Below are 12,753 nucleotides of genomic sequence, written 5' to 3'. Positions count from 1 at the left end.
AAAGCAGGGAAGGGTTAAAAGCTAAACGACACTAATTATGAAACATAATACTATTTTCAGGCTGATAATTACTTTTCAATTAAAAAAACTAACTAAAACAAACTTTAGATTTACCAAAGTAACCAAAAAAAAAAAAAAATTCATCTCTTAGAAGATTTTTGTTTTTATATATTAAGCAATTTATCTTTTTCCTGCAATGCCACCTTCCTCCGTTTTTTCGGGTTTTTTTTTTTTTATGACTTTTCATGGTTGTCTAAGTTGCTGTAAGATTAATTTTAGGGATAAAAAAATATCAAAATATATATAAAAAAATCACTGTTCGGGTTTTTTTTTTTATGACTTTTCATGGTTGTCTAAGTTGCTGTAAGATTAATTTTAGGGATAAAAAAATATCAAAATATATATATAAAAAATCACTGTTTCTGATTAGTTTTATAAATCACTGTGATTTTCCCAAATTTTACTTTATTAGGAACAAACAGTGGCTCGCATGTGAGACAGAGAGAGACTTGGAGTGTGAACGACAAGAAAAGAAGAAAAACTTCGGTGAGAATTGAAGAACAGAAAATACTCCAGAAGGGTCCCTTCGTTCTACAGAGAAAACTCATAAAACAGAAAATATGGAGTGAAGAGAAAGAAGAAAGGGAAATGAAGATGGGAAAATGGAAAGAGGAAGGAGCTTGAACTTTGAGAAATTTGAAGTTTTTTTGAGGTAAGTTTAAACCTGAAAGAAAGATGGAAAGAGAAGAAAAAAGTGGAGAGGCGGCAGACGAAAATCTGGAATTTCTAGGGATAAAGTTGAAACGCGGGATTTTGGTAGGGAAAAGAGGGGGCCCTTGCACTCCAGTGCCCACCTGGAAACTTGGGGGTGCCCAAGATGACACCATTAGAGACCCACTTACTCTACCTCCCAGTGTCTCTGCTAGAAAGCTCGCTGCTAACCTTTGGGAACTCTATCACTTGCAGCTTTCTGAAATGAGTAACAGTGATCTCAAGCTTCGCCGCCACAAGAATAAGAGACTTGAGCTTCCAACCCACTTGGCCGATCCTTCTCATAGTCCTCCTGCTGCCCAGGTAGATCCTTTAAACCACTTTCCCTAACTCTGCTGTCATGGCTCATTATTTTATGTTTCTTCTTTTTAATATGTTTTATTGATGATGTTGCAAATCATCCATTTAATTAATTTATGGGTTTTGTTTATCTTGTTGACGATTTCACTTCCATAATTTCTTCTGGGTTCTTTTTTGGCTGGATTTTATATAGAATATATTAAAATAAATTTTCTTTTCGAGTTGTTGGAAGTGATCCAGTTGCATTACTGATGTCTTATTAGTCCTTTTTTGTTTGTTTCTCCTTGATTAAGGGTTTTATGGAATATATGGTTACTTTCAACTCCCAAGTACCGTCAGTTTCATACATTTTTTGGTTCGTAGTGGATTTCGGTGGATACTGATCTGATATCTCTATTGATCTGGAATTGGAGGCAATGAGGACATATCTGGTTACGCATTTATCAAACTTTTTTTTTTTAATCTGTCTATTTGTTTTACACTTTAGTCTTCTTGACACGCGACTTCCATTGCAATATGCTGAGAAATTTTTTAAAATTTTCATTTTATGTTCAAAATTGATGGTTTTTCTTTTACTCATTGTTGAACTTAATCATTATAATGGAAGTAGTCCTTCCTAAGCTTGAGTGGTCAGCTGCAAGTATCCAAAAGAAAAAAAGAAAAAAGAAGTCATTAGTCTACTGATGACTCTGTAAATTTGTTCAGAATGGTGTGCAACTTGTTGATCAATGGCAGTTGCTGATTTATGTTCTTGCTTCTTAGTAATTGAAAACTGCAAATGTAATTGTGAAAATTTGCCACCATACCCAGTGAAAGAATGATATATTATTTCTTAATGGGGTAAAACTTTGTTGCCAAACCTCTATAATGCTTATGCTGTTAAACTTTCGTGGCTTTTCATTAATCGGTTTGATTATAATTTCTCAGAAAGTCCAGACTTAGTGTATGACAAAAATATTGGAGCTGAGTTATCTCATCCTTAAGTGACAGCTAAACCATTTTATTGGAGACATAGCCTACCCATTCAATAGGCAAGGTCTTTCACGGCGTAGGTTTCCTTACAGGTTGGCATGGCCCCATAACCGACTTTGCCGGAAATTACAACTCTTTGGCCAAAGAAAAAGCAAGTCATTCAGGATCTGGTTTGGGCTTGAGCTGAAAATTCACGTCCTTCACTGAAGACGAGGTGGGTGGAATGATGGGTTCTAGAAGCCTAACATCACTAGGTTCAAAAAACCATTGAAACCAAAATCACAGCGACAGTTGTAGAAACCACATTTCAAGAGGAATTGGGTAACTAACAATCAGAGATGTTGGTTGAAGAGAATCCTTAGTTGAAGGTCTGGTTTGAAGCTGGAAGACGACTTAAGAGATCAGTCTAATCTGATGGTCTTGTTACCATGGTTATCAAGGTATCGTCTAGATGTGTGCCATAGCGACTAGGTCACCTAGGTTACCTAGGCAGTCTCTTTGGCACCTTTTGTCTTGTCATCCTCCAAAGCTTTGAGTTGACTAGATGCTGCAAGAACTATGCTAGTTAAGTTTGTTAAGAATACGATGCTTTAAAATACAACTCCGGAATTGACTACTGTTAGCTATTTTAATGGCTGCAAAACATTAATGACATTAATCTGAAACAGAATATCAATTTTTGTCTTTTAATTAGGATAGAACTTGGAATCCAACTAAACAACGCAAAGATCAAATTTTGAAACCATGGATGTGTTTAGAATGTAATATGATTGCTAAAGATATTTGAAACCTCACATGTAAACTGTAGATAACTGGAATTCCAGCAGGTTGGTATGCACAGACTAAACTTAAATATACTAACCTGGTTTGATGGTGGATAGTATGATGAATAATGGAAATAAAATAGATGGATATAAACCAAACATCTTACCAGGCGCTCATTGCATCTCTCAGTATCATTCTGAATCTCACAGAACATTGGAGCAAAGGCAAGCTTATCAATTTTAAAAACCAGTTGGGGTGGGCTTCTATGGCTTTATATCCTTAAAATAGAGATTAAAAGTGTACTTACAATTATAGGTAAGGAAAGTGTACTTGAAATAAGATTGAAAGAAGTAGGAAACTTTATCCATAGTAGGAATTTATGCTTCTTCCAACTGAAATTCTAACTTAACTAGTTGGAGCAGGCGTCCCTTATGACCAGAATTCTATCCAATGAAAGAATAGGAGTACTATTCATACAAGACTATTTTTTTCTTAACAATCAAAGAGATAACAACTGCTCGATGAAATTCAACACCACACTGAGCTAATTATTTAAGTTTGGCTCAAAATTTTATTAAACTATTACCAGTTGTTACATGTCTCATTCTCTCGTCTATGGCACTGTGAAGCATGCTCCTGGCGGCTTATACACTCCTACTCACTATTTTATCTCCTCTGCCTCACTGCCCCATCTCCCTGCTCCTCACCCTAGTCCCACCCACTTCCCCTGGAAAACCAAATACAGGAATGCAACCTGCAAGTGTCCCATCAAAGGTGGACGCATGTCAGTTAACTCCAGGGGGTCGTAGGCAGAAGCTCTGAAGTAGCAGGAGCATCCAGAGGCGTTTGATTCCACAATCCCCTACTTTCTGAGGTCTTCTTGATATTGCTTAGGTTCTGATTCTGCCTCAATATTGCCCTGATGGTACATTTGGTGCACCCCTGCAAATCTATCATCCCATTACTACCACACCAATCAGGCAATCATCATCATTACAACCACAACCACATGAGAAGAAGTGCGAGTGTCACCACTAGGATATGACCAATTGACATCCTCATCATCTTCCCAGCTAGCTTGAGACTCAAAAGGTCGGGGTGTCTAAGAATGAACACAACTTGCTCAAGATGCCATATACTCATCAATATTGCTACCCATTTTACTAGTTACCTTGGGCTCAAACCTATTCACAATCTGATCCATGACAGTGTCACGTTGATCCCTCGGCCATGTTTTGACTTCGCTTGGAGACTGTTTGCAAACTCTATTTGATCTTTATCACCCTCCAGGCCCATCTTAAATGCTGGATGAAGTTTGGATCATCTACATGTAGCAATAGGTGAACATACATATGAGAGCCAATGATGTGACCACAAGTCTTCTTCCTGCCTGAAACCCTAAGTGGGGCCCACTAGATGGCTCCAAGAAGCCTCCTTAGGCTGGCCGAACCCCCTTGGAGGGGTATTTTGTGCATTTCAAGCCCTATTTATTGCTGGAAGTAATTCTAGATTTAATCCTAGAGTCCAATTTGGTTAATGCTTGCTAACTTGAGTTAGTTGTTGAGTTAGTAGCTGAGTGTCCTAAGGAGTCCTTTTTCAAATGAACTTCCTTAGATAGATTTTTAATTTATTTAATCTTTTATTTTCAGCATGTGCCTATTAGGAATCCTTAAATGTTTATATTTTAGTACAGTGGTGGGATCCTAATCTATAAAGGAATCCCACATAGTCTTAGAGTCTTTTAGTAGGCTATAATAAGAGCCTATTCTTTCTTTGGAACTTAAGTCTAATTATCATTAAAATTGAGTTTAAGAATCATGGTTCCTTGTTGAGGGTGTCATGGTTGAGTAATTAAGAGTAGCTTTAGGATCAGTACCTCTATTAATAATCCCGTCTTCTTCAAGAGCATACAACAGCCAACAAGTACATCAAGCCCTAACCCCCCTTTCCTCTTCTCCCCTCCCCATAGCAGGCCATCACCACCCCTTTCCCTTCAATCCCAGCAACCCCTGCCCCTAACCACCCCCCCCCCCCAGGGGGACAACCCTAATCTCTCCCCTGCCCCTACCCTGTTCTGCCCACCCTGTAACCCACTCCCCTAGCTGCTGCAACACAGAAGCAACCCCCCCCCCTCTTGCAACACCCCTTAGTCCCTGCCCGTCACCCTACAACCCTCCCCAGCCCATCACCCACTTCCCCCCACCCCTTCTTCTTCCCTGGGTAGCACTAAACCCCCACCCCCTGCAATTACCTATTCCCCAGCGCCTTAACTTCCCTTCTTCTCCCTATAGGATCACACCACCCCTAGGCGTCAGTCCTACTGTTAGTTTCCTAAATAAGCCCCTTTCCCCTCGGTCTGAAAAATACCTGCACTTCATCCTCTTCGTCAAAATTTTCTGCAATTCATCTTCAACCTCTAGACCTAAACCCTAGTTCAATTTAAACATTCACCCACACTCTAAAACCATTTGAACCAAGTCTGAAATTACAACAGAGCAATAAGTCAATAACAACCCACTCCCCCCCATCCAGCCGAAACCCAAAACCCTGGTTTTCTGACCCTTCTTGTTAAAAATTCAAATCTGAATTCAACATTGCAGCAAGTTTTAAGTGCTTGAACCCACCCACATCCTAGAATAATAGTTCTCTTTGCTGAAAGATTCTGGGAGCCCTTAGTTTTAGGGAAAATCCATAAAAACCCTATTCCTAAAACTGGGTTTACACCAGCCAATCATCTGGTCTAGGTTGAGTTCAGAGTTTATTAATTCAAATATCTTTACTTTTGAACTGGGTTCAGTTATGAATCGATTATTCAGTTTTTATGGTTTGGTTTTAAGTTACTTCAAGGCCAATACCCCCAGATTGGAGTTCACACATGTAGGAAATAATTGGTTGGCATGTTTTTTAAGCTACTTCTCTGGTTGGTATGTTTTTGAAGCTACTTCCAACATTGAATATGTGTCATTTCTATTGAATCCCCCAAAACTTAAAAATGTGGTATGACTAATCTTTGTTTTGTTTTTCTGTAAACAGCCAGCAAGTGCTAGTAGTTTGAGAAGGCATGCTGCAGCATCTCTAATGCAGCATCATCAACAAGTTGAAAGCAATGGCTGTGCTCTGCAGCCTCTATCTCCTGCAAGTTATAGTAGTTCATTAGAGGTAATCATCCTCTTGTAACCCTACTCCAACCTACGCTTTCCTGTTTTCTCCCACCAAAAAGCCAATAAGAAGGATAGAAAAGAAATCATGGAAGATGGCCTGATAGTGGCGCAGTACTATTGATAATAGTAATAGTAACTATTTGAACCCAATACTATAAAGTCTAGTTTTCACTAGGATGCTTCCAATACAACCCCTATGTAAGCTGAGAGAGACTTCATATCTGCCTGTTGAATTAGGTTGATTCCTATGTGATCTCTTTTTCAGAGAGTCGATGTGGTGATGTTTTAGTAGGGAATCTGATTTTGAATTTTGTTAGGTCTATGGTACCTCAAGAGCTTACCCTTTTTTAAGAAAAACAAATCTCTCTCCTACGACAATTTTCGTTTTTTTTTTTTTTTTTCCTCTTGGTTTTTGGAGTTCAGAAATGGTTTTTGATTGATTGAGAGAAGAATATGTTTGAATGACTATTTATACGTTTTGCCAACTTAATGTATGGATATTCTTAATGTTGGGGCTGGTTAGGAAATCTGAATAGCAGGGAAAGAACACATAAGAAAGGGGGGTTCGGTGAAGAAGGGTGGAGCACTCCGGCTATTCAAGCCATAAGTCAACTATCTTGTTCTAGTCATCCACTTCAGTCTCTGGTTACAAGTCTATTTATAAACCCAAAAGAAATAAAGCATCCTAGTTAAACCATAACACTAGCGACTAACTAAAATAGAAAGTAAGTAAAACTCAAATTTCAAAAAAATTACCCTCCTAATAGCTATCCAAAATAAAAGATTCCATATTTTCCCCCAAAAAATAATTCTACATATCATACGGAACCAGAATATGATTTGGATCTAGTTCATCTTGATGGTATCACTGGTGGAGGAAAAAGTCACAGAAACCATCAGGAAGAGTTCATTATAGACAAAGAGTTGTTCTTTGATTCTTATGTGGCAATTTGGCTATACCATTCTATGCACACTATCTACCATTTACATCCTCCATTGCAAAGCCATCAGCCCCTTTTTACCAATTTTTTAGCATGCATTTTTTTTTTGTTCTTTTCAGCTAGCAGCTTATAACCCTGCTGCCACTCCTACTGGTTCTTTGAACGTCAAGGCAAGGTTTGGGGAGGCTAATTATAGCCTTAAAACATCTACAGAGTTACTGAAGGTATTGAATCGGATTTGGAGTCTTGAAGAACAGCACACTTCCAATATTGCACTGGTTAAAGCACTTAAAATTGAATTGAATCATGCTCAAACCCAGATTAAAGATTTGTTACAAGAACAGCAAGCAGACCAACTAGAAATAAATGAGTTGAGGAAGCAAGTTGCTGAGGGCAAAATTGTCAGAAAGAACAAGGAACAAGACCGCATCAAGCTTGCTGTTCAGTCTGTCAGGGATGAACTAGAAGATGAGAAAAAGTTGAGAAAGCGATCTGAGAGTCTGCACCGGAAGTTAGCTCGAGAACTGTCAGACACTAAAACAGCTTTCTCAAAGGCCCTGAAAGAACTGGAAAGAGAGAGAAAAGCAAGGGCTTTGTTAGAAGACCTATGTGATGAGTTTGCTAGAGGAATAGGAGATTATGATCAAGAAGTGCGGACCCTGAAACATAAGTCCAATAAGGATTGTGGTGGCAGGGATGATCCCGATCGATTGGTCCTTCATATTTCCGAGGCATGGCTTGATGAGCGGATGCAGATGAAAGTTGCAGAAGCACGTTGTGATCCCTCTGAGAAGAATACAACAGTGGACAAGTTAAGTTCTGAAATAGAGACCTTTCTTCAAGCCAAACGATCTGGTAGTTCTAAAAGTAATGATGTCTTCCCTAAAGATTGCAAGGAGAGCTACTTGCGTCGCCGTTCTCTTGAGTCTGTCCAGTTGAATGAGGCTGTTTGTGCACTAAATAAAGCAGAAGATGAAAAAGGTTCTACTGGTAGTCACTCGTACGGTGTTGAAGTAAACAAGAGTATCAAGGACAAGGAAACCAACGAATGTTCTAGATCTAATTTTGAAGATACTGGAGAAGATAATCGAGAAGAGATGAAATCTAACCTTACAAAGAAAAAGCCAGGCTCCCGTGAAAGGATCAAAGGCCATGATCCTTCCAGCTTGCAATTGCAGTTTGAACAAATTGCCAGGGCAGTATCTTGTAATGGAAAGACCCAGGTTATTATTGATAGAAAGCAGGAAAAGGTTGGAGAAGATGCAAACCAAAATGAAACAAGCATTTCCCAGAAGATCAAAAACCACGAAGCTTCACAAGAGGACAGCCCTGAAAGGAGCAAACGGGATATAAACCGTGGATCAAACTTGAACCAGTTGATTGGTGACTTAATTAAAAGTGAGTCTTTGGTGGAAGGAGGTAAGTTTCACCTCGATAACAATTTCATGGAAGACTCATGTGGCCAAACATCCTGGAGAGGTCGTGCTAGCCCAGTGAAGCAATGGGTGTCAAGATTCACTTCCCCAGATCTTGACATAGCTGAATCTTCATCAAAATTGCCACGGGGCTCGAAGGTGAATACTTTGAAAGCGAAGCTAGTCGAAGCGAGGTTAGAGGGGCAGCGATCTCGCTTTAAATCTTCCAAGAGTTCTTCCTAGTCTGATGGAAAAATTGGTTCAGGTAACAAACGAAATTTTGGATTAAAAGAAAATTTTACATGGCTTATTGTGCATATGTTCCAGGTACCTTCTAAATTTTAGTGTAGCGATGTGAATTTATGTATGGAGTTTCCTTTCCTCATCATGTAGGATTTTCCTCTGTATATGAGAATTATTGCAAGGTTATAGGCACATTGTAGAAATTTTGAGAGTTAATAGTTTGTTTCCATGTCGGCTTCACAGAGGCTCTCACTATAATGGGTAATTTTACCGTCCTAGCAGTTCCATACTGGCAAGTGAATTCTCAAAGTTTGACATTGTGGAACTTGACTTCCAGTCTCTTTTTTTGTGTGTGGGAACTGGAGCTGGACATGCTAACATGAAGCTCTAGTGGGAGAAGCAGAGATGCAGAGGAACCAACCAAATGAAATACATGTATGAGCTGCTGGTTCATAAGCTGCCAATTCATCTGCCTTCAGATGCTACTTATGTCATGAAGAACAAAGGATTGCAATTGTTGGAGGGAGGTTGCTTTCTCGAGCGGTGACACTATAAGTGCAAATTCAAGTCCAAATCTCCTCCTGTCGGGGGAGCATATTGACGTTTTTCCACCACATAATAGGGGTGGAGGACCATATCTTTGATTTTTTTTTCTTTTTTCTTTTCAATCCATAGTTGAACGTGAGTTTCAGACCTATTGTGTAATGAGGAAGCGTTTGGGAACAGTATGTGCTTGGCCGATGAGGAGGTGATCCAATGGGTGATAATCTGGTGTTGGTCATCTGGAGGGTAGTTGATCGACCACTTCTACACGACATGATTTCATTTCACCTCCAGTTTTCTTAACTCTTCTCCATGTAAAACATAGCCTTCAAGATTCAATTCCAATTAGTATCAACCTGTATAGAACAGAATTTTTCTATACAAGTTCTATTGGAAACCCGAATTCACGCATGAAGTTTTGATTTGTTTTGTGCCTCCGACAAAGATTACTCTTCAAGGCGTCACTGAAAAAGTGTCTGATAGATTTTCTTAGGAAGAAGGGGATTACAATTCAACCAATAAGAGAACCTAGAAACAACTGCGAGAGACGTTTCATACTAAAATCTTCACTTATGTGCGAAAATAAACTATGAAGAGAAGAAACTAAAGAAACCCAGGTCATGAACTTCTTTCAACTGGTTTATTTGGACCTCAAACATTGTGTTTACAGTCAAAAGAGCCAATTAGAGAAAGTAGAATTCATAGGATCCAATATAACTCAAATAGCCAAATGAAATCTATTCACAATTATAAGGGCAATTCAAACACCCAAAGTCCTTTTAATGATAAGATGTAGATGTAATTAGCCAACCCAAAATTGTGTTAGATAGCCACAAATCAAAAAACGAAAAAAATATTGAAGAACAAACCCAATCAATTAATTCATTATAAATGAACAGTTTGAATGGAATTTCTCTTTCATACATGTATGAAAAGGGTTTACACATGTTTACCAAAAAAAAAATATACACAGAGATGTTCATAGTCTTCTTTTTCTTTTTCTTTTATTTTTTTTATTTATTATTTTAGAATAGAGATGTTCATAGTCGATTTCAAATAACTACTGAAATGCATCAACTTTAGTCAAGCCGATCAAGAATCCATGCACCCATGATACATGTGCATGGATTCTTCATTCTTTACTCCCATTATCTCCCGAGGTTTCAGCTTTCTCGATCCCATCAACTCTTGTTGCTCCCAAAACCACTTTCTTTCTCCTGTTCTACTATCCTTTACTGCATCAGGTGTGTGACCAAAACCTGAGAGAAACGAAAAAGGTTAGATTTAGATTCATGGAAGCAAAAACTATAGAAATCAAGTGTGTGCGTGTTTGAGAGAGATAGAGAGATCGATAGAGATCAGGTGAACAGCTCCCTTCAAGCCAACAGCGAAAATGAGAAGGGAAGCTCGTCTCCTGGGTCATGCCAACCCTTAAGACTGCGCAAAACCCTGAACCTGCGCACCCCAAAGGTATTCATGAACCAGCAGCCGTCACAACCTTCTCTTTTGTCTCCGGCATTGGCTTGATGGGAGCTCTCCAACCCTTACCGCAGATATGCTGTCTCTCTCTTTCTCTCTCTCTGTGGAACTTGTATAAGATGAGCGAAGAGAAGCATGAGAAACAGGGCTATATAGAGATCAAGATTGCCTTAGGTCTACCACAAAAGTTGGTGAGATTCTTGGGTGCATGCATGTATGTACAGAGAAAGAACTTCAGATAGAGATCTTCGATTAACCCAACTTAATTAACATTTATGAAATTGAATGAAACGGCTGACTCAAGCTGGACATTTATATGAAAATTCAATGCCAACTTTGGCTACCATATATCTTCATTGGGTAGCATAGTTTTTTTTTTTTTTTGGTATCTGAGGTTCATCCAGGCCAGTTTGCATGCACCTTGATTACATCATCAGGGGGATGCTTGTCGTCCACAAGGGTCGAACCCATGACCTCTCCACTGAGAAGTATGGCTCTTACCACTCTACCAACCTTGTATTGACAGGTAAGCAAACTTAAGGGGGCAAACCAATATTTGTAGATCTCGATCCCTTCGTTTTTAGGGTTAATCTTGCTACAACCATGCACGAAAGGTTAAAAGATACACAAATATAACCAACGGGGATTGGTTCAAGTGATAAGTAACTTGGGCTGCTTAAGCAAGGTTCCGGTATTGAAATTTTGTAGATGCAAAAAATTCTCGCTAGGAGACTCACCCACCACAACCAGGTGTGCGACCCGGGTCGAACACCGGATTAGTCAGGGCAAAGCCTTGAAAACCAGGATTGGCAACCAAAAAAAAAAAAATGCACATACATTTTTAAACAAAATACCACATACCATGCATGTACTTCCATGCATCCCAGTTTTAATCTTGGCGGTGATGAAGATAAACTTTACCCAAGTGTGTTTTTATTTCAGATTGCCAGGCATGCAACTGGTGTCTTTTTTTAATGGAGATCATGAGGTGAATGCCCCGCTAGTCGTTTGACCAATTATTGAGGATGTATTAGGAAAAATTAGAGAGACTCGAAATCAATTTGGACCTCAACAAGATTCAGAATCAGAGAAGGAAAATTCACAGGTTCCAATAAAAAATTCACAGGTTCCAATAAAACTCAAATGGAATCCATTTACAGTCAGTCATTAGGGCTTTCAAACTCTTTGATGACTTACCCAAAATTGTATAGATTGTCACAAACCCCTCCAAAAAAAAAAAAAGGGAAGAACAAATCTGATCAATTAATTCATTATAGAAAAAAAGTTCGAATGGAATTTATCTTTCACGTATGTATGAAAAGGGTTTACACGTAGAGATCTGCATAGTCGAATTACAAATAGCAACTGAAATGCATCAACTTAGTGTCAAGGCTCCATGCATGATGCATTTGCATGGATTCTTCATTCTTCACTCCCAGTCTTTGTCGAGGTTTAGGTTTCTCCCTTCTGCTCTCGTTGCTCTCAAAACCACAAGGTTTCTCCTGTTTTACGTGTCCTGTGTGTGACCAAAACCTGAGAGAAAGGCAAAAGGTTAAATTTAGATTCATGGAAGCAAAAAGTAGAGAATATAAAAGAAGTCAAGCGTGTGCATGTCTAAGAGATTGCTAGAGATCAGGTGGGGAACTCCCTTCACTCCAATAGCGAAATGAGAAGGGAAGCTCGTCTTCTCTTTCGTCTCCGGTATTGGAATGATGGGAGCTCCCCCCACCCTTACTGCAGAAATGCTCACTCTCTCTCTCTCCCCCTCTGTGGAAGGTGCTTGAATAAGATGAGCGAAGAGAAGCATGAGAAGCAGCTCTTATATAGGGATCAAAATTGCCTTGGATCTACCACAAAAGTTGGTGAAAATCTTACATGCAGGTGTAGTGCATGTACAGAGAAGGAACTTCAAATAGAAAATTTCGAAAATTTAACCCCAACTTTAATTAACATTTATGAAATGATACAGCTAACTCAAGCTGGACATTTATATGAGAATTAAACGCCAATTTTGACTGCTACATATCTTCATAGGGTAAGCAGACTGAAGAGGGTATACCAATATTTTCTAGATCTCCTTTTGTATTGAGGGTAAGATAGAAGAAAAAAAACCCTGCTAAACGCATGCATGAAAGGTTAATAGATACATATTATGTATATTTT

General features: G+C 38.9%; 1 protein-coding gene across 2 annotated transcripts; it reads left to right on the top strand.

Annotated features, from left to right (window-relative positions):
- The first annotated feature begins 487 nt into the window (after window positions 1-487).
- LOC149014188 (uncharacterized protein At5g41620-like) lies at window positions 488-9,745 on the top strand. 2 transcript variants are annotated; one of them, XM_089159912.1, is made up of 4 exons: window positions 1,021-1,074; window positions 1,365-1,502; window positions 5,842-5,967; window positions 7,030-9,745. In XM_089159912.1, the coding sequence occupies exons 2-4, from the start codon at window positions 1,488-1,490 to the stop codon at window positions 8,566-8,568; spliced, it is 1,680 nt and encodes a 559-aa protein (XP_089016038.1). In that variant the 5' UTR covers window positions 1,021-1,074; window positions 1,365-1,487; the 3' UTR covers window positions 8,569-9,745. The 2 variants fall into 2 exon arrangements, with proteins under 2 accessions (XP_089016036.1, XP_089016038.1); XM_089159910.1 differs by lacking the exon at window positions 1,365-1,502 and having other exon boundaries at window positions 488-1,074.
- Window positions 9,746-12,753: the final 3,008 nt, after the last annotated feature.

The sequence above is a fragment of the Hakea prostrata genome, chromosome 6, assembly GCF_041222555.1.
Source record: "Hakea prostrata isolate BN-2017 chromosome 6, UWA_Hpros_2, whole genome shotgun sequence".
Taxonomy (NCBI): domain Eukaryota; kingdom Viridiplantae; phylum Streptophyta; class Magnoliopsida; order Proteales; family Proteaceae; genus Hakea; species Hakea prostrata.
The sequence above is the reverse complement of the archived record's forward strand: the minus strand, read 5'-3'. Positions and strand labels throughout refer to the sequence as shown.